Below are 20419 nucleotides of genomic sequence, written 5' to 3' on the forward strand. Positions count from 1 at the left end.
TAAGTTTAAAAATTTAAAAATATTGTTCAGGGTGATATACTAGTTCTAGAGGTTAAACATAGAGGTGGGACTCAACACACAATTTTAACCTTTTGCAAAATGCTAAGCATAGCAATGAAAAATATTGTATTTTATTACCTTTTTTTAAACTGCAAATTATGTCTGCAAAGATAATCTTTGTCAATATCTGTTTTGTCCAGTAAGATAAGGTTATTATCTTATAGCAGTTACTTTTTTTTTGCTGCAGAATGAGATTGTTAAGCAGTCTGTGATCTGTGAATATCACCAGAATAGAACCAGCTGGCACCCAGGTGCGTCCCCTTGAGTTGTGCTGATTGATGAAGACTCTGGCAGTCTCTCTGAGATGCAGCCATATCGATATTTGATGTCTCTGTATCGATACGATATCTGTACACAAAAATATTCTTATATCATATTGTTATGATATTTTAATTAACATATGATATGAATATTTTAAGCTATGCACAAATAAAATACGGATTAAATACCCTACATTTATACAGGTTTACTCACACATTGCATACATGGGGATTTATTTATTTATTTATTTATTTTGAGGAAGTGTCTGATGATTATCCAGATGAGCTGGAAAAAACAATCAAAAATCAAAAGCACACACACAGTCACACAAACCATAGCACCCTCTGCTTAGCAGCAGTGCTATACTTAAGAACTGGTATATGCGGGGGGGGGGGGGATTGACTTCACTCAATCTGATCATGTGTGATTATTGATATGAATATTTCTGTGCTATTGTTATATCTTTTCTGAGCCACTTAATTTTGGTCTTTCAACCATATCTATGTTTTTTTTTTTCAGCTTTCTTTTTCTTTCCACTGGCTGGTGGCAGCAGGGAACTTACTATGCATTTCACGTTGAACTGAGAGTATGTTGCTATGGTGGTTGCTAGGGATTTAGCCTAGAGTGACGTTGAAAGTCCAAATATTAAAGGTGTCCTTCTGATGCAGAGGAAATGGAAGGTGTGAGGAATGAGCAATTGCCTCAGAGTTTTTTTTATGTGCCCTTTCATTATCATGCCTCTCTCTTTTGAAATAGCGGAATTGATTTTCAAAAAGCAAGAAAGGAGTGTATATAAAGGCACACGCGACAACAAAAGAGGAAAACATTACCTCTGCATATAATGCTTGTTCATTCTGGCAAATATTTAACAACCACTCAGTATCATCTTCTTAATGAACATGATAATCTTATCTGCTAAAAGGATAACAGAAACATTTGTATGGCCATATTTTACAATTATGTTTTTCAATCGTACCCCTCTTCCTAAAATACTCATTCTTAAAATCCTGTTCAGTAGTCTTGATTTGTCCTTGGCATTGAAAGATGTACAGATGGATGGATGGATAGAAATAAATAATAAAATAATAAAGGCATCTAATAATATGGCTAAATCAAATGCCAAAAGAGAGGGATGGATCAGCCTTTATAGTCTTGTTGTCTATTAAGAAGGGAAGTTGGACAGAAATGTGTTTTTGAAATCATTTCTTTCAATGTGTTTCCTAGTTCTTTGCAAGACATATATGGCAGTGAACAGGTTTATAATGCCCTGCTGCTGAAATTGTATAAGAAAGGAAAAACAAACTCAAGTGAGCAGGCAAAGTATGATTTTGGTTGCTTTCAATGTAGTGAATTAAAGTGCTTTGTGGTAATACAGCTATATGGGCTGAGCAAATGGAATTACCTTACTGTTGGATAGTGGTATTTGCTATAATACCATTAGCTCTAACTTTCCCTTGCTTAACAGCTTTGCTGGTAAATTCTATTAAAAAATTAAGAAAGAAAGAAAAACATAAAAGACACTCATACAGATAAATAAAAGCCAAAGTACCTGTGTCAGTGATTTTTTTTTTTTTTTTTTTGCAGATGTTGCGTGAATGTTTTGTTTTTGTTTTGCTTAGCAGTTAGCATACACAGTTAGCATACACTCACAGGTTTTTGGACAATGACACTTTTTTTTGTCATTTTGTCTCCAATGGATTTTAGTCAAAGTCAGATTTATTTGTATAGCACATTTAAAACAACAACTGTTGACCAAGGTGCTGTATAATTAAGACAATTAAAAGAAATAAAAACATAGGGAGATATGATAAGAGTTAAGAAAAAGAATCATAAAATTAGAAGATTTGAGTGAGAAATTTAAAAAAAAAATAGTAATACAAACTCATTCTGATTTAAAAGCCAGGGAATAAAAGTGGGTTTTCAAATGGGTTTTAAAAGTGTCCAATGTTGGGGAGGTTCTGATGTGAAGGGGCAGTTCATTTCACAGTTTAGGAGCAGTCACAGCAAAGGCCCGATCTCCTCTGTGCTTTAATCTGGACCTCGGGACAGCCAGGAGCAATTGATCCGCAGACCTCAGTGATCTTGCAGGAATGTACCAATTTAAAAGATCAGAAAGGTATGAGAGTGATGAGATCGATTTTAGGATCAGTAAGTCAAGATGGCCATGGGTGTGTGTACCCCACCTCTCGCCCTGGTAGCTGTGATATGGTCCAGCCCCAGTTCAAGGGGTTTGAGAGCTTTATGGCAACATATGACCGGTTCCCTCATTATTCTGTTATTAATTAAGATGCTAGAATATTTAGAGTTGATTCAAAGTGTTGAACTTGTTTTTCATAGCTTTACACTGGAACCCTCAGTAGGAGGTTATAATATAGATGTGGATGCAAGTGATGGCAGAGATGATTAGGCTGAAAACCCAAATCAACAATCTGGTACCTTCTTGAAAAGATACAGTGGAGAAAACGGCTAAAAACTAGATGATCGCAGAATTCTTTCCTTGATTAAGAAAAATCCCTTTACAACATCCGTCAAAGTATAGAACACTTTAAGGCATATAATTATCACAATTGTCTACAATTAGTAGATGTCTTCATTAATGTAAATAGAGAGGTTTTATAGCAAGTGAAAACTACTGGCGGAAATCCAGCATGGGTTCTAGACTTCAGGCAGTCATTGACTGCAAAAGATTGTAATCTAGTTACTTAAAACAATCCTTATATTTTACTTTTGAAAAAATTAGAAACTCTAGGATTATATATAAAATGTCTGTAGGTTTTTTTTAACAGTTAATGTAATACTTTCATTAAATCCCTTTAATTAAAGCTTAAAGTGCACTTTAATCACATCTTGGCAATTTCATTTAAAATCCACTGCGGTGGTGTACAGAGGCCAAAATGATATCATTGTTGAAATACCTCTGAGATTCTATGTCATCTGTTTTTGTGGGAAAGCTCCACTGATATTATGAAGTTCATAAAATACATTTACATCTTGCGGTGTTATCCTGAATGTGGTAAAGGTGTACTGTCATGTTATCAATTTGAAGCTAAGTCTTTTGAAGGTAACTTATTAGAACCTACAGACCTTAAAATGCAACTTCTCTTCTGTTTCTTTACTCCCAACTTTAAGTATTGGGGAATGATCTCCGGTTTCTTGACTTAAATCTCTCTCCTGGAAATTAGAAACACAACACTCACAGTGTTAGCAAACTATCAGTGACAGTAGCTGTTTGCTTTCTATAATATCTTTGATTGGATGTTTGGATTCTTCTAAGTGCCTTTTCTTTTTGTATGTGACTGCTTGATGCAAAGCCTTATTAAGCCTGTGGCAATCAATAGCAGTCTAAATGATTATGTCTGTTGTCTAACTCAAAGGCTTAAGGCCTGGGGAGGAAAAGACCTGCCCTGCCCTTCCTCCCACTTTCTCTTGTACTGTGTTTCTCTGTGTTGTAGTCCACATCTGTAGCAGCCATCACACAACCTCAGGCAGGCTAGTTAGCCCAGAGAAAAGAGCCTGAACCCCCGATCAATAACTTTAGTCTTGTCTACCTAATTGCTCATTGGTCAACATTGGCGCCAGACTATATGTAAGTGCTGTTCGCCTGACTGATCGACTTTGGCTTTCTACCACATCCCGCCTAGTGTTGGGCTTACGGTATGCCTCTGTCTCTTCTCTTTTTCTTGTGTTCTCGGCTCTCTTCACCCATGTTCGGAATGGAGAAATCCGGATCTGGTCGTCCCCTGCTCAGCCACTCAGCAGGGATGAGACTGTCCACAGACTGAAACAGCATGTGCTGCTTCTGTCATCAGGCCCGTGACTCCGAGGCTGCTCAGGTAAATATCCGGGTTTAATGACGCACGGGAAGATTAGCCAGTTGCTATGGCTCACAATTTCAGTGAGCGCCAGGAAATTAGTCAGTCTTGCTTGGGGTTTTGTGAACGGCTTATTATATGATCTAATGCAGACGCACTTTATGAGTGTGGTGCAGTATGGAAAGGGCAGTATTGATTGTGCTCATTGTGAATTATGTGAATAGATAAAAGTGTGAGTGTGCATATATATTAGGCAATTATGCGCTCAGGTGCTAATGTAAAAAATCTGCTGAATAAATATGAAATATGCCTCTATCAGCATCCGACTGGTGTCCCCTGACACTAGTCATTTGAGATGATAATTGGGATAGTATGTTTGCCTTGTTCTGATGAGATGAGATATTGTGATGGTTCTCTCAGCCTCAATTTAAATGTGTATTGATCAGTGTGAGGCTCTGGACCTCAAATCAAAACAGCAGTACAACCCATACTCTTGCATGTACTCGGTTTTTCGCATTATATTTTCAACATATCTTGAAGTCCTCGGACATAAAACATCCTTTACTGTGTCGCTTAAAATAAGATGCTCGTTTGTATTTGTTCTCGCCCTCTTTTTCCTGTAGTAGTGTGCTAATGTCATGATTTAAATGAAGTATTGATCAGTTTAGGAGGGGAGAATAGAGAGAGAGGAGCGATTGTGAGAGAAAGAAAGCAAGACCAGGGTTATCGGTGTGGATCGCACACAGAAAGAGAGTGCTAACGGATGAGACACGTTTTAAGCGATTTCGTGAAATGGATTTCTGCATAATTTTTATCTTTAATTCAGGAATAACCGTCAGACTTGTTTGACTTGTTCCGAGAAGCAATAATGGACAGTGAGATGAGATCAGAGCTTCGTCGAGAAAAAGGAATGGGGATAAAATAATTTTTTAATTCTTGTTTTTGATTGGTTTCATGGAGTATTCTGTATGGTTTGTCCTGGGTCTTGTTTGAGTCTCCATCTTGCTTGGGACTCCCTCTGCATCAGCGACACTGCAGCAGCATCAGGCAGACTGGTCTAAAGCCTACGATCTAGGTTTGTTTGTCTTCTGTTTGCTATCCTCCCTTCCTTTCACCCAAGCTCCCTCCTCTTCCTCTCTTTCTCTTGCTCTCTCACTCTCTCGCTCTCTCTCTTTCTTTCTCTCTCCCCCCTCCTTGCCTTCACCTCTTGTGATTTAGCACAAGAAGGTTATACTAATTAGCGGCCTGTTTAATATGGTTGCCACTCTTACTGGTCAGGGAAATGTTTGTTTGTGTCCTGTTTTACAGTCTGTCTTATCCTTGCGAGACTTCATGCTGAAGCAGTTGTGTTTTGTGTGTTGCTTCAGGATTTCCACATATTGTTACACTTAAACACTGTTGTGTTATCTTCTAAAAGTTATTTTGTTCAGAAATCTTTTGTGTGACAGAATCTTTGCTCAGACAGTTTTAGCCTTGTCCTTTTTGAAGACTAAGGCAATGCAGCGACTAAGGTTCCATCTAAGCCATTGGATTGCATTGTTTACTAATTCGGTGTGTGCATTTGAAATGTTTGTTTAAAGAGGCATTAGATTTAAATAAGAAAATGAAGCTTCATCCTCTGCTATAGTCATGACAGAATTAGCAAAGCCATAGGCCTGCCCAAGAAGCACAGGATTCTGCCTGCATGTGAGTATCTACCTTGGAGAATCGGAACCATGGTGCATTTTAGCCTTAGCTACAGAGTGAACAGTTTGGCTGCACAGACAGTGTAGTCTCTGTGCACTCGATTGATTTTTCCCTTCTTCTCGGCGCCCTGCCTCCTTTGTGGTTTAGTAGCTGGACATCCTGAAGCAAGGATCTCTCAGTTGCTGCCCGACCTACACGAGAGCTGACTGGATCTCAAGAGGAACAGTCGTATGCAGCAAAATTAGAAGCAGCTACAGAGTCCAACTCAGCAGGCCCAGGAGCGGCACAGTCAGGTATAGTGTTCCCTGCTAAGCAAAGGTTTTTTGTGTAATTTTTTTTCCCAGTAGGCCTCAGACTCAAACCCATTATGCTTCATGTACCTATCTGTGTCATTTTTTAAAGAAGAACAACATTTCGATAAGCACATTGAATAATTTGCATCCCATTGTTGCTTCATATTGATTAAATGCAGTTTTCTGATGTCATCTGACCTAGACTTGTGTAGCTTTGCTGTGGAAATAAAGTGTTTGTATATTTATAGGACTAAAAAGCACGTTATTTTAAGAATGCAAATTTTTTTAACTTTAAATTTAAATGTATTCATGCAGAGTGCAATTTTTCTCACAAACAGTTGCATATAATATAGAAGATATATACCGTAGCAGTGGAATCAACAAGCATTTTGGCAAATAGTCAAATTCACAAATATATGCAGCCAACTTTCTGGATTTTATGGATGCCTTTGGTTTTATTCTCTAAGCCATAGAGAATAAAATGCTTCTTGCCACCTCTAAAAATAAAAAACTATACAAATTTAAGAAAAAAAAAAATCTTATTCGCTGACTATTCTGAGGGGACTGTTTCACTTGTTGCTAATCTTCAGGAGACAGACTGTTTGTATTGTATGGTCATACTTTAAGTGTTTTCAGCTGGAAACGTTGTTGTTGTTGTTTGTTTTACCTGCTCCCCGTAATTTCTTTGTTTTCATACTACTCTTACACCCATCATTGACCATAATAATCCCCCACCATTTCACTCATGATTATCAAATCCTTTAGTCTCTCTCATTGAAACACAATATGAGTAACATACTGTCATTTGTTTCTGGAATTAAAACATGTAACACATTCATCATTTCATCAAAAAAAGATAAAATGTATTTTAATTCATGTAGTCTGAGAGGGAATCCAGACTCCAGCAGCTCCTCTGGGGTATGTTTTTAGGTTTTAGACGGTGTAAGTCACGACTTGCTACACTGGCCTATCCCAGTTGATTAAGCAGATTAGTTTCATCTGGAAGACTGGATTAAAAAAAGAAGGAAATCTGACCACCAATTCAATTTTAGTCAAATTAAGCACCTGCCTGGGCTGATCTGTTAGTGGTGTAGGGGAACTGCAGGCTGTCTATTTTGAAATTCTGGCGTTTTTTGCTCACTAGATTCTTGGCTGCTGTAGATTTAATTATGTCCATTAGGAACTAAACTGAATTAAACTTGAAATCAGTTTTTATAGGGTTACGGTAGAATAAATAGAAATCAATACTATGAGCTTAGCACAAAAAGTAAAGAATTTTTTTTATCTTTGTTGTAAAAATGTTTCATGGGAATAAATATTATACTGTTGAAAGGCCTGTTTATTTCCCCGTAAATGGTGCCACATTTGTAAGGAAAATGCATTTATGGGTTAAGCAACAGAGTTGAGTGTTTGGGTTGCACTCATGAAAAACTTGCCAAATCGTCTCTGCCATTGCCAAACATCTTAACATCATATTGACTGACCTGGTTAGGGCCATACCATAAGGCAACTTCAAGCTACAGTTCCTCAAAACCAAGTTGTAGCATTACTTGGAGTAAGCTTTAGTACCATCTCCAAAATGAAGGCTAAGTTCCATATAACAGGGGATGTCAGAGACAAGCCGCAAAGTGTCCCAAGAAGACAGCACTACAACAAGACTGTTTCCTCACCCTCTCAGAACTTGGGAACCCTAGGCAGACTTCTATAGATTTACAGTCAAGGTTTGCAAGATAATATGGCCGACGAGTCTCCACCCAGACAATCCAGAAAAGAGTGCACACAGCCAAACTCCGGTCTCACAGGACTGCCAGGAGGTCTGCCATTGCCTCTCACTATCTGGCCCTTTTGTGCTGGTGTTGCCAACATGTGCACTGACACCTAAACATGGGGGGAACGTTAACTTCAGCACCGAATCCAAATTCTATCTTCGGCAGCAATCTCAATGCAGAGACTTATCGAAATGAGAGACTGAAACCAGTATAAATCCCATATCTCCACAGTCTTGGACCGAACTCTATCTTCCTAGATGACAACACTTGTCCCCACAGGGCAGGGTTTATCAGAAACTACCTCCAGAATCTGGGAGTGAAGAGGATTGAATGGCCTGTCTCCAGTCCTGACTTCAACCCCACTCAACACTTGTGGGATCAGCTTGGGCATGCTGTTTGAGCCATAGTGACTAGCACAAAAACATTCGCTGACTTGCAACAAACGTCATCGAGCAGCATTGTGTGACCAAGCTGGTCACCAGCATGTGGAGGAGGTGCCAGACTGTTGTGGCTATGTATGGTTCTTCCATATGTCCCTGTTTGTTAAATGAATAAAATATTAAATTGCCATTATGTTCCGTTTCTTCAGACGTCAATCATCTAATCCAATAAATGACACCAAACAAGCTGTTTGGCATTGGCAGAGAAGATTTTAATGGGCACAACCCACATACTCAACTCTGCTCTATGCCTACAAATGCATTTTCCAGATTCTTGCAAAGAAGCATTGTTACAACAAAGAAATAATCAACCAAACGCAAATGTGCTAAGTTTGTTTGTTTTCAAATCGGATTTAATTGTATTAACGTTTGAAACAAACGCTGTCAGTCATATACAGAGGATGAGAACCAAATATCAAATGTCAAAGACATGCACTTGTGCTGTTTTGTATAGGTCATTTGAATTGTAATATTCTGCAGTACATTGACACCATCTTTTCTCTTTGTCAGCTGCAGGTAATGGGTGCCTGGTGCAAATGGGAGCAGAGAATCAAAGCACTAATGGAGTGTAAGCAGCAGAAGTGGAGCTCTCAGGTCAGATCTTGAAGAATTCACCACCATAGTTTCTGACCAGCACGCTCCATGCACATGCTTCTGAATACATCCCCTTGTGCAGGAATACACAGACTTAACAATTTTCAGAAAACAGGCTGTGATATGAGATTATACTGCTTGCTTTAGCTGTTTTATACTTGGCTAGTTTAACATTGGACTTACGCTTTCATAGACGAATCTGGCAATATTTAGTGCTCGTCTAGCCTTAGTAAGAGCCTCGCATGTATTAGCATAGATTTGGGTTACAGGGGTAAGATTTACTTGCTCTTCTGATGTTACTTTCAAAATGCTGAAAGAATAAAAATGTTGCTAATTACAAAAGACTTACAAACGATTTTTTACTATTCACCATATTTTTCTGTTTTTTCATTAGTTAAAACATGGATAGATCTTTTTTTGTGTTTGGTTTTAGACTCCAGCATCTCCTCTTGCATCAGTTTTCAGGCTTTAGAAAAATGTGGCCTTTCACAATAGTCTTTGACCAATCACAGGTATTTCTTGACAAGGACTGAGTGTGAAATTTTTTTAGAGTGAGAAGTTGGGAGTTTCTTATTTGTATTATTTTTTTTGTTCTATTAATACTTTTTTTTTCTCAGTACATCTTGTGAGCTTAGATAGCCAAGCCTCATCAATGAATACATGGAATTTCTCACAGATTCTAGGTTATTTGCAGCAGCATGAGCATACAGGAAATATTAAAAACCTGCCTTATAGTATTTTTGAGAAAGAAGTTCAGCACGAGTTTTGCAGTGCAATCTGCTCTCCTGCCAAATTCTGAAAATGAAAATTGTTGCAAGTGGTGAATGGATGGTTATACCTGAATCTATTGGTAATACATACGAGGTTCAAAGTGAGGCTAATATCTGCCTGTAATTTAACAGGATGCTGACCATGCACTGTATTGTTCTTTAGAAAACTTTTAGTCACTGAGTTCTCTTCTGGTTATTTTTAATCTGGGATTTTGCATCTCTTTCATTGCAAAACTACATTTACCATTTTTCTCTACTAACCTGTTGCATTCATTTGCCAGTGAAAACCTGTATAGAAACATGAGCTGTTTTACAGAAAGTATCCCCTGAGCACGAACAAAAAGTTCAGCAACAGCAGCCAAGCTGTTCGTTCAGTGAAGCCTATAACAAAATGATTCATTGTCAGCTGTGCAGATATGCATTAGCCAAACCTTTGCACGAGTAGCTCAAAGAGGTGCTTGCAATCAAAGTTCCAATCGGCTCTAGATGTATTATGATAGTCTGAACAGAGGAATAGAAGTTTTAGTTTCTCTGTAGACCAAACGGTAATGACAGAATTTCCACAGGGTGTGAAACACGAGTATTTTAAAATGCTGAAGAGAAGCTATCAGTGCAATAATAATCAGTTTGCTTTATTTTACTTTGTTTAAAACTGTAGCAGCAATTCATCATTCATACATTTAAAAAAAAGAGAAAAAATTCTAGTAGCTCACAGTTTGAGACACGTGGTTAAAACTGTTTCCATTGTTATAAAAAATGTGGTAAGGGTTGAAATACAATAAATAATGCACACTTTGCAAAATACTTACAAAATATTCACCTTTTTGTATGTATTCTGTATTTCTTGGTGGCTTCAAACGCCTCAGCCATTGCTATTAGATAAGATATAGAAAAACCAGCATTTCCACTTTCCACCTCATCTATTTGTCATTTCCCTCACTGTTTGTCTGATTGTGCTGTTGTAATGAAAAGGACCAGGACAACTTCATTTTAATGCCCTTGGTTTTTCATTGAGGAAGATTACACTGAAATTAGATTTTAAATCGCACATGAGTGTAATGTTTGTGACTTTTTCCATTTAAAACAGGCATTTACTCTGTCAGGAACTGGCAGGTACATTGATGAGATTGCCATTAATTTTCATTGACTGGAGTAAATCACCAGGTCGCACTCTCAGGATATCAGAATAATACAGTATTCCCCCGCCTTTCTGTTTGTAGACAGCCATGTTTTTTTCATCCAGTTTTTAAAGACAACTGCAAGGAAGTTTTTGAGAACATTTTACAATGACCAGAATTTCTCCAGTAATTAGTGATAAAATCGGGTCTGATTATCATTTAAATCACGATTATAGACTAATGTAGTATGAGTAAACTTGTAAAACAAATAGTTGTTCTTTAGTGAATACATCAAGCAACTGCAGTGCAATCTGTAAAAAGTGTGGGTTTTTTTTTAACCTTCTTTAGCAGCAGTATCGCCATCATTTGTTTCTTGTAGCTTATTATCAGAGTTAAACAATGACATGGTGGGATTTTCAACCATTTCTCACTACAAAACTGTTCAGCTGTGCTCATGAATATTTCTGGGTGTCTTGACCAAAAAGCCTTCTTCCGGTCATGCCACAGCATTTCAGTTAGTTTAAGGTCAGAACTCTGAGTTGACATTTCAAAACACAAATTTTCTTTTTTATCCATTCTATTCTTTTCTCTTTTTAAAAAAAAATGTTATTATATTTATATTTTTGTTATGTCTTACTGCATCACCAACCTCCTCCAACCTTCTGGCCGTGGACTACTACTATGTCATCCTCCTGTAAAAATTTCTTGATATTCACTTTTCCCTCGCTGATTGCAGGGCATCCAGGCGATAAGATAGCAAAGGAGCTCTAAAACATGGTGGTTCCTCTTTAACAGGTGGTGTTTTGCTGGTGGGGCTGGTGATCTGCAGGCTCTTTTTCTTAAAGGTAAATCTTTTTCTTTGATCCATAAAAAATAACTCCAGACGTGTTGTAGAACATTTAAGTGGTCTCACAAATTTGAAACATTTGAACACTTGAAAAATAGAAAAACTTAATAAAATGTACATGTTGAATATCACATAGGAATACTATGATTTACTCAATGAAAACATCCCATCCCAAGTTGCATGTTTCTCATACAAGTCATGCTTACTTCAGTTATCTTTAGAAATCAAAATAATTCAAGGAAGCAATTTTGTAAGAGAAAAATTGGCCACGGAGTAAATCATGTTAAAACGTATAATGACATTAGACCTAAACAGTTAGAATTTCCGGGAAATTCATCCAAAACAATTTCTTTTCCGATTCTTTTCTATTAGAGCACCTCAGTAACTGGAACACCTTACTCCAAATAGCTTTTGGAGAAAACAGCAGGAGAGAAGTTCACATGCTTTTTCTGCCTGCGCTGTCAGTGATTACTCTGTACTCATTAAGTGATGACTTCCAGGAAACACTTTCTATGATTGTGACTTATATAGCTATAAGTCTTAGACTTATAGCTAGACTTATAGGTTTGGACGATATAACCTCAAGATCGTATTGATATTTGAATAAAATTCGAGATACAATATTTCTGAAAAAACAAAAAATGTTATTGATGTTCGCAGCTTGCAGGCAGCAGCAGTGTGAGTAAATGAAGTGTATCTTTCTTTTCCATTGAGTTACTGTCATTGACGACACACTTCCTAATTTGAAATATGAATCTATTGAAACAAGGTGCCAGCAGCAGCTGCATTATAGTGCAATAGTGGCGACAGCATTATATCTGGTGGCAGAACATAAGTCAAGCGTAAAAGTAGCCTAAGTAATGTTTTCCCTCTAAGTTTTAAGTAAAAATATAAATGAACTGCTTAACAATAACTAACTTAACCTTGTATCTCTTCAGAAGCTGCACAGTATTGTCACATAATAAAATAATAGAAAAATATTTTCTACCTGCGATGCCGTGTCTTGGGTCGAGCTTTTTAACCAGCTGCTTAAAGCCCTGTTTTTCCACCATGTTCCCACATCATAAATTTCCATACTCTGTTTGCGCTTCCTGTCATATGGAGTGCAGCTAGTGAGTGCCACAGCGACAGTCGGTCATTTGTTCACATTTAGGTTGCACATCACCAGCTGTTAGCATCTCCTCCTCCATAGCCTGCTTGTACTTGACGGTGTGTTTTTGCCTCAACTGGTGAAACAAGTTTGTTGTTTCCACCTTCAGTAGAAACGGTTTTCTTGCATATTTTGCAAAGTACTTTGTTGGAGATTGTGGAAGTAGCTCATTGTTAGGTTCTGAATAGTCATTGGAGGCTGAGACGTGGCTCTTGTGGCTCTCTCAGACATGCCTGGGTTTTTCAATTGTTGTATGCTTTAGGGAACTTAAGGGTATGCCATTACTATGATGATTTCGCAATACAATATTTTCCTATTGCAAAAAAAAACTATATAGGTATTTTTGCGGAAAATATGATATGGCACAGCTTAAGTGATTCAGATAAACATCCTAAGAAGTCCTAGTAATTCCAAATAGATCACAGACTATGAACTGCAACTGTCATTTTGCACTTAAGTGAGTTTGTTGTTCAGTTGTAACGGCTTGGGAGAAAGACTGCAGAAAGTCCCCTAGTGGGGCTCGAATGTAAGGACGATGAGGATTAGCTACCGCAAAGATATGACGGAGTTATACAGTGCCAGGATAAGAGGGACAGATTGGGAGCAATTTTCTTATTAAAAAAGCATTTTAAAACAGAGGTAAATTGTAATTTTACTGCTAATTTTACAGGAAATGTGTTATATTTTACTTAAACAGGTCATAAATCTAATTCTGGCATCTAAAATGATGTTGAATATTTTTCCTGTGTCGTCATCCTGGACATGCACAGAATATTCATAGTTATTTGTGATGTCTACAGCAATACATACTGTATATGTCTTCACATTAGTTCCTTAGGTTTAGTGCATTGCCTCTCTCTCAGTTATCCATTATGGCAACACTGCATTATTTTATTCACTGGAGGTTTAGGAAATTGTATGTGAGAGAAAAGAGGATTTTATGCGTGCACACTGTTGCAGGCATACAGTAGAGGTTTTGTTTTCATTCACGCACATGTGCATTTTTTTTTTTTTCTTTACACGTGTGTGGGCACATGTGGGTTTCTGGTATTCGTCTCCTCCGTCTTCGTGTCACCTTTGTTGACTTTGTCTGTGCTGCTGCAACACTGTGCCCTCCTGCTTTAATGACGCATATATCCTATCTCCAGTCGCTGCCTAATCCCAGCAGCGCTAGCTCAGGAACAGATTACTGCTTCCAGACACCAAAGGAGAGAAGAGTAGTGAAAGGTGGGGGTTGGAGGGGGAAAGAGATGCCTCAGTGATACAATATACAGGCAAATCGAGGAGGTCATCGCGTGCATGTGAATGTGCATACATATGTATGTACTTTCACATACAGATGGTTAACATAACAAACATAACCCACTGTGTTTGCCTCTTTTTTTTTTCATACCGCATGTTCATTTTCCTTTATTTTTCCTTTAAGTGAAAATAACCACTGAATTAATTTAAATAGATTTATAGCATCTAACAGTGCAACAGGGATTGGAAAATCTCCATAAATGCATTTTGTAAGAAAGTAAAATATAAAATAAAAGTTGTTGTTGTAAAGCAAGGACAGTAGAAATCTAATTGTTTTGCTTTCTTCTGACTTCAGACTTGAGCAAAGACCTTAGCATGACATGCAGAGTGCCCAACAAGGCTGCCTTATTCAGCAGGTACAGTTCTCCCAGCTGCTTACACAAGAGAGTCAAAATAGTGATTTTCTGTGTTAGGGCATCCTCCATATAGCCTTATTTTATGGTAGTGTTTTGTTCACATTATTATTCCCATTGCGGTTTCTCGGGTTGTTGTTGTTGGGTTTTTTTTATATTTACTCTTGGCTCAGCCAGACACTCTCTGGCCTGCTGGGCTTTTGTATGAACTGCTATACATGTTCTGCTTGGTTAGCTGCTACTTGCAGCTAATATGCACACTCAGTTTTGACGATTATTTAAACTGCATTTGATATTCTCTGAAAACATTTACATGACAGAAGCACCAGGATGGATAACCCTTCGTCACACGGCTGTCTTGTGGTTAATTAGAGATTTTCTCTGGCTTCTCGCGCAGTTGTAAATAATTAGGAGCGGTTTGTGCTGAAGTGGTATTGTCTGTCCAGCAGCTGCTGTCATCATGCCAGCTGCCTCCCAAGAACATGACTTTTAGGACCAATGATTGCTAATAAAACATTTGATTGAGAGAAGAAGAGAGTGAGAACCATAAACAGGCAGGATTCTGCCCTTTAATTTCGCCGTCTCCTGAGAATTGGCTTTGCTGTGCTGTAGAGTAGGTCCCACACACAAGCAGTTTAGTTGTCTGCCCAAGGACTGAAATTTAATTTAGCCAGTGTGGTGTTAGTGTGGCTGTATGTGCGTGCCTGTGCATGTGTTCTGTTTGTGTGTGTGTGTGTGCGCCCGTCGTACTGTCTTTGTATGTGCCCGTGCGTCTGTCAGTATGAGTCTGTTTTGGTTTTTTTTTTTTTTTTTAGTGCTTCTGTGTAGAAAAAAAATATGCATGAATGCATATTTAAGAGTTTGTGCTGTAGTGCTTCTGTGTGTTTGCTTTATTTTGTGATCTTTTATTCTCTAGTGACTTAATCATTTTTACACTGCTGGGTTACTGCACTACCATTTTACAGTGGTTGCACAGAGACGTTTATGTGCTCACACTGCTCTGTTGTTTTTGGATTTGAATTCATTTTTGTTTTTTTGTTTTTGTTTAAACTCATTTATTTATTTATTTTTTGATTATCACTGTAAACCTGAACAATGCTCCCAGTTACTGTTGGCATCATCAGTTAGTTGTAGAAAAGTTTTTGGCTGTAATTTACTTTAGAGTGTATGCTGATTGGACATTATAAAATATAACAGCTGAATTCTTTAACAGTAGTTGCGATGGGTTTTCCGCAAACTGGCTGCTTTGTAACTATGCTTTGCGTGTATGTGCGTGTCTGTTTATGTGTTTAGGTGCAGGTTCCTGATGAAAGCCCACAGCAGAGGCATATATCAGAGCTCCAGCACTAATAAAAGGCCAGCAAGCTGTGCTCCTCTCCTTCTGGGAACAGCGCTGCTTTTTACTGCTTCTCTGACAGCAAGATAAAGTGCCCTTCCAATTAGAAAAATATTTGGCCACATACCTTCCAACAACGATCCTAGGTTTTTATTTTTCATGCCATTTGATCAGGAATCCTTGCTATATTTTTATATATATATATATATATATATTTTTTTTTTTTTTTTTTACAGCATGCTTTTTTATCATCATGTCCTGGGTATGCACATGCTAATATGCAACCCTCCCCACCTTCCAGCGGCACCATTATGCTGTATAATGAAATAATGGTGTTTTAGGGTATTTTTATTTTGGTCTTTGTTTCGTAAGGGTGGGGCTGCATACGCTTGTGTTTTGGTATGGATTCGGGACTGAGGCTGTGTGTGTGTTTTAGCATATTGCATGAGAGGATTCATGCTGCTGTGCGTGTTTGGGTTGATGTCATTCTTGTTGCCCCTGTCATCCGTCTCTGCCTCATGCAGAATTGTGTGCATATATACTTAACTGCTGACGCTAGTCTCCATCTCTGTTTAAGAATAGTGTAGCTAGATGCTCCCCCCCACCCCTTCTTTCCAGAGAGTGCATTAAAATTAAATTCTCTCTTGTTGTTGTGAAAAGAGGCACACGTAAAAAATAATTGGCTGTAGGAGAGAACAAAGGGCTGGCTCCTCTCTCCTCCCTGCACACCACAGCCAGGCATTAATACCAAGCCTGCTGCATTGTTCTGCTGTCTGCAGCCATCCCCCTAGCCAGACACTCAGCTCTGGAGAAGTCACTTTTAATGTCTGATAATCAAGGTGAATTTTCAAAAAGCTGCCATTTTCAAATGATGGTGTATATATTATGTGCAGATGGGAGTAGAGGAGCCCCGTTCAGTGAGAGAGAGTGCTTGGGCAATGCGAAGTGAAAGAGAGACACCTAAAGGCCTTCGAGGGAACTGCTGACTGATTTGTATCTTTCTATGAAGGATGCCAGCTGGAATATCAGTGTCACTGCTGCAATTTGTCTGATAGTTTACTTTGATTTTTATTAAGCATGTTTTGTCTTTTTTCAAATGACACCGCAGTATCGGCTTTAAATACATGGTCTGTGTTGCAGCATGAATATGTGCGTCGTGTGGTTATGAAGTGTTAGGGAAATGTATTTCTTGAGTACAGATGCTGCCTGCTGTTGCTTTATGCTAAAGGGAGTTCTTTTGCAGCGTTATTGGGGAATCAGGCGTCTAGCAGCAGAGCAGTGGAACTCCATTTCCCTGCTACAGGGCACAGGCTCATCTTCCTATTGCTCCTCCCGCCGCCCCACCCCCTTTCCCCCCACCACTAGGTATGATTATTTCTCCTCCGCTCCACCGCACCATTATATTCCAGGTCTGCAGTTACCCCTCCCTGCTGTCATTTTTCATGGCATGTTTTTGCCCATGTGCAGCACTGCACATTTATACTGTGCCTGTGCAATATGTTAAGGAGGTGAATATATGCAGTGTGCAGAATGTAATAAGTATATATTTATTTTCTTTGCTGGTGATTTACTGGTTTTTCTGGTGCTTAAGAAGAAAGGCCGACTCTAGCCATGTATCTTAACAAACATGACTGCTGCGTATGCACTCGCCTCCAAGGCTTTTTACTCACCGGGGAAACCAAATTATACATCTGAGGCAGACTGGTTGTTTTTTCGTGCTATGACTGTTAAAACCCTTCTTAGTATTTTGGGATATAAGCCTTGCAAACGACGACCGGGTAAAGTTTCGGTAATTCATGTAGCATTTCCAGCAATGTTGGTAGCTGATCAAGTGATTGGTTCGTGCAATGTGTGCACTTAAAATACACCTCGCATAACTGACACCGAGCCAGCCAGCAAACCAGCCACCATCGGCACAGTTTGATCACGACTTGCTGTTTTCTACCTTTACCTCTACCCGCCTTCCCCCCTCCACCTCTACCCGCCTTCCCCCCCTCCAGTAGTCCTGGAAAAATATAGAACTCTCCAAAATCAAAACACAAATATACAACACACACACATGGCTGAAATTGACATTATGCTCAGAGGGGAAGTAGATCTAACCCTGTGAAACAGTAGGATTTAAATGGATTCTGTGCTGAGAGCAGCACGGTGCACAAGTCTCCCTCTGAGAGGCTGTCACAGTGGGAAACTTGCAGACTTGCAGAGACAATGGGGGGGGGGGGGAACCCTCTTAAAGATGCACTACCTAATTTTGTTATTGTGTCCAGTTATAAATGCCAGAATTTCCTCTTCGCTCACTTGTGATGAGTTTAAAAACATCAACAGCGAGTGGGAAACAGGTAGCAGGAAATTTGAAGGTGCAGTGGGAAACTACAATAACTATAACAAAATCAGGGAGTCCGCTGCAGACATGACATAAAAGTATGATCCAGTCTGTATGAATTGATTTTTGAAGCTGACTGTAGAAAAGACAGTTTTTATTGCACCACTTGTGAAATCAAATGGCAGCTGCTAACTTGCATACACTTTTGCTGACATAAAATTTTTCTTTTGCCACTTTTTATTAGAAGAAGTGTACTTTTTTTTTTTTTTTTTTTTTTTTTTTACATGGACTATTATCATTATTTAAATATCTTCTGTCTTTAAATTCAGCCTCTATATACCACTGGCTATGGGCAGCTGTGAACATTATATTTTATTTTTTTAATCAAAAATAGTCCCGCATCATATTGTCGTACCTAGAAGTGTACAGTCAAACCAAACAAGGACGATCAAGTTGCTTCTTTGTGTTGATTCATAAAAACATACAAAGCTGAATACATCTCAGGGCTCACACTGCCTGTTCATATCCCCCTACTATGCACCTAATACCTGATACGCTGCCTTGATGTAATATTGTTTATAGATAACTAGGTTTTGCCTTCAATGTGATTGCATAATAGCCAAGCATTCAAATGTGTGAGCTCTTTATTTCTTCCCTGGCAGTGCTAGTGGTAGCATTATTTTTCTCTGGGTGGTTGGAGGGCACACTTTCAAAGTGTTGATCTCAGCTGTGGTGCAGAATAAAGACGGGGAAAGGAAGAGGAGAGGGCCGCAGGCATTCTGATGAAAGGATGTGTGGGGAATCTGGAGTGTGGAGAGAGAGAGGGGCAGCATTTTGCCAGTCCAGTGTGGCAGAGCAGGTCTGGCTTCATGCCAGCCTGGGCACTGTGCCCACGAGGAGGCAGTGTGTGGCTAGTACTGACTGTAGCATAGAGAGACAAACAGATAGCAACAGAGAGACTAAGACACAAGTGCGTCTGTGGGGGGTGTTTGAGACTGACTGGCAGATGAGGTTTAGTTTTCATTTGCATATGAAGTGGTCAGGTTGGAGTACAGGAGGGTGGAAAACGGCAGGGAAGAATGAGGAGAAGGGCTAGCCAGTATTATGTCACAATCTCTATTACTGATTACCGGTGTATACAAGGAGCGTTGGTTAAACTTGCAGCTGAATTTGTATCCTGCTCTTACTGACGAGGAGTCGATGGAACAATTGGCACAGTTCATTTAATCAGGCATTTGTTGTTTCATTTAATCATGCATTTGATTGCCGTTGTTAATTACTTTGTCTGCTGTTTCTTTATGCACTGCCTGAGTAAATTCTTTTTCTATGGGACGCAAATGTTATCTTTCTGCTTTGTATGCATTTACATATTGTTTGCCTTTCTACGTATTATCTCTCCCTCTCTTCTTCTCTCTCTCTGTTCTCCTCTTTGTATCCTTAAAATATTCTGCACACCCCTCAGCAGTTCCGCATGGCAGACAGCCCTAATATAATCTGTGCGTCTGAATTCTAATTTATACCGTCAGGATAAAATAAATAGTCTGCAGTTAATTATGGGAAGCCGGCTCCTGGCTTTGCCCCGGTGATTTATGAAGTGCACGTAGGCATTCTGCAACGCATTTTTCTTAATTTATTTTTAATCTGTCTTTCAATTAATTTAACCACAAACGTCTTAATGATGGCAGAGGGCTGCGTTAATGAGGCCTGTGAGGTAAAATGAACAGGCACTCGCCCCTGTGGGGTGGATGTTAGAGGCTTTGAGGATGGGGGTCATGCAGAGGGTCTTGTGCAACCCTAGCAGTTCAGTTTCCACAGTTGTTGTTTTTTTCTTTTCTTTTTTCTTTTTTTTTTGTTAAGAGATGACAAGGTTAAAAACCCCAAATCAGTAGTGTTTCACTCAAGGAAGAGGATAAAGTTTTCCAGCCTATTTTCTTGCCTTTTTTGGTTCTGTTTGTTCAGGATGTGCCACAAAAATCTTTTGAATCCTTTTACTTACAGCAGTGAATACAGTACAGTGTCAGTTGTTGTCAATGATTGGCGCCTTCACACCTACCATCACTGTGCTTTAAGGTGATTCATTCAACTGTTGTAAAGGAAGTGCCACTCTTTTCCCAAACTACGCCTATTTTTCCAGTCATTTTGACACTGCTTGATTGTCCAATTCACATGTCTTGTAGACTACTCATGAATTTAGCCCATCAATAAACGTCATATTCACAGTGGAATCGAGTGAATCAATATTTGTTCTTTTTTTTTCTTTTTTTGTGACTAATGACTTCACAGTAACGTAGAGATGTAGCAC

General features: G+C 38.8%; 1 protein-coding gene across 30 annotated transcripts in view; it reads left to right on the forward strand.

Annotated features, from left to right (window-relative positions):
- LOC309691504 (uncharacterized protein) overlaps positions 1 to 20419 on the forward strand; it is a 141625-nt gene that overhangs the window by 74116 nt on the left and 47090 nt on the right. For 16 of the 30 annotated variants that reach the window (XM_082509208.1, XM_082509203.1, XM_082509204.1 and 13 more), the window contains 3 exons: positions 4041 to 4154; positions 5967 to 6112; positions 8832 to 8915. Coding sequence is in view for 24 of the 30 variants with exons in the window: in XM_082509212.1 (XP_082365338.1) it covers positions 4041 to 4103 (63 nt within the window). In the remaining 6 variants the exon portion in view is untranslated. Of the gene's footprint in view, positions 1 to 3773; positions 3908 to 4040; positions 4155 to 5698; positions 5820 to 5966; positions 6113 to 8831; positions 8916 to 14397; positions 14459 to 20419 lie in introns of those variants that run through there. The other 14 variants (XM_082509199.1, XM_082509211.1, XM_082509210.1 and 11 more) reach the window with 8 other exon arrangements.

This window comes from Aulonocara stuartgranti (assembly GCF_965226115.1).
Source record: "Aulonocara stuartgranti genome assembly, chromosome: 1".
Taxonomy (NCBI): Eukaryota; Metazoa; Chordata; class Actinopteri; order Cichliformes; family Cichlidae; genus Aulonocara; species Aulonocara stuartgranti.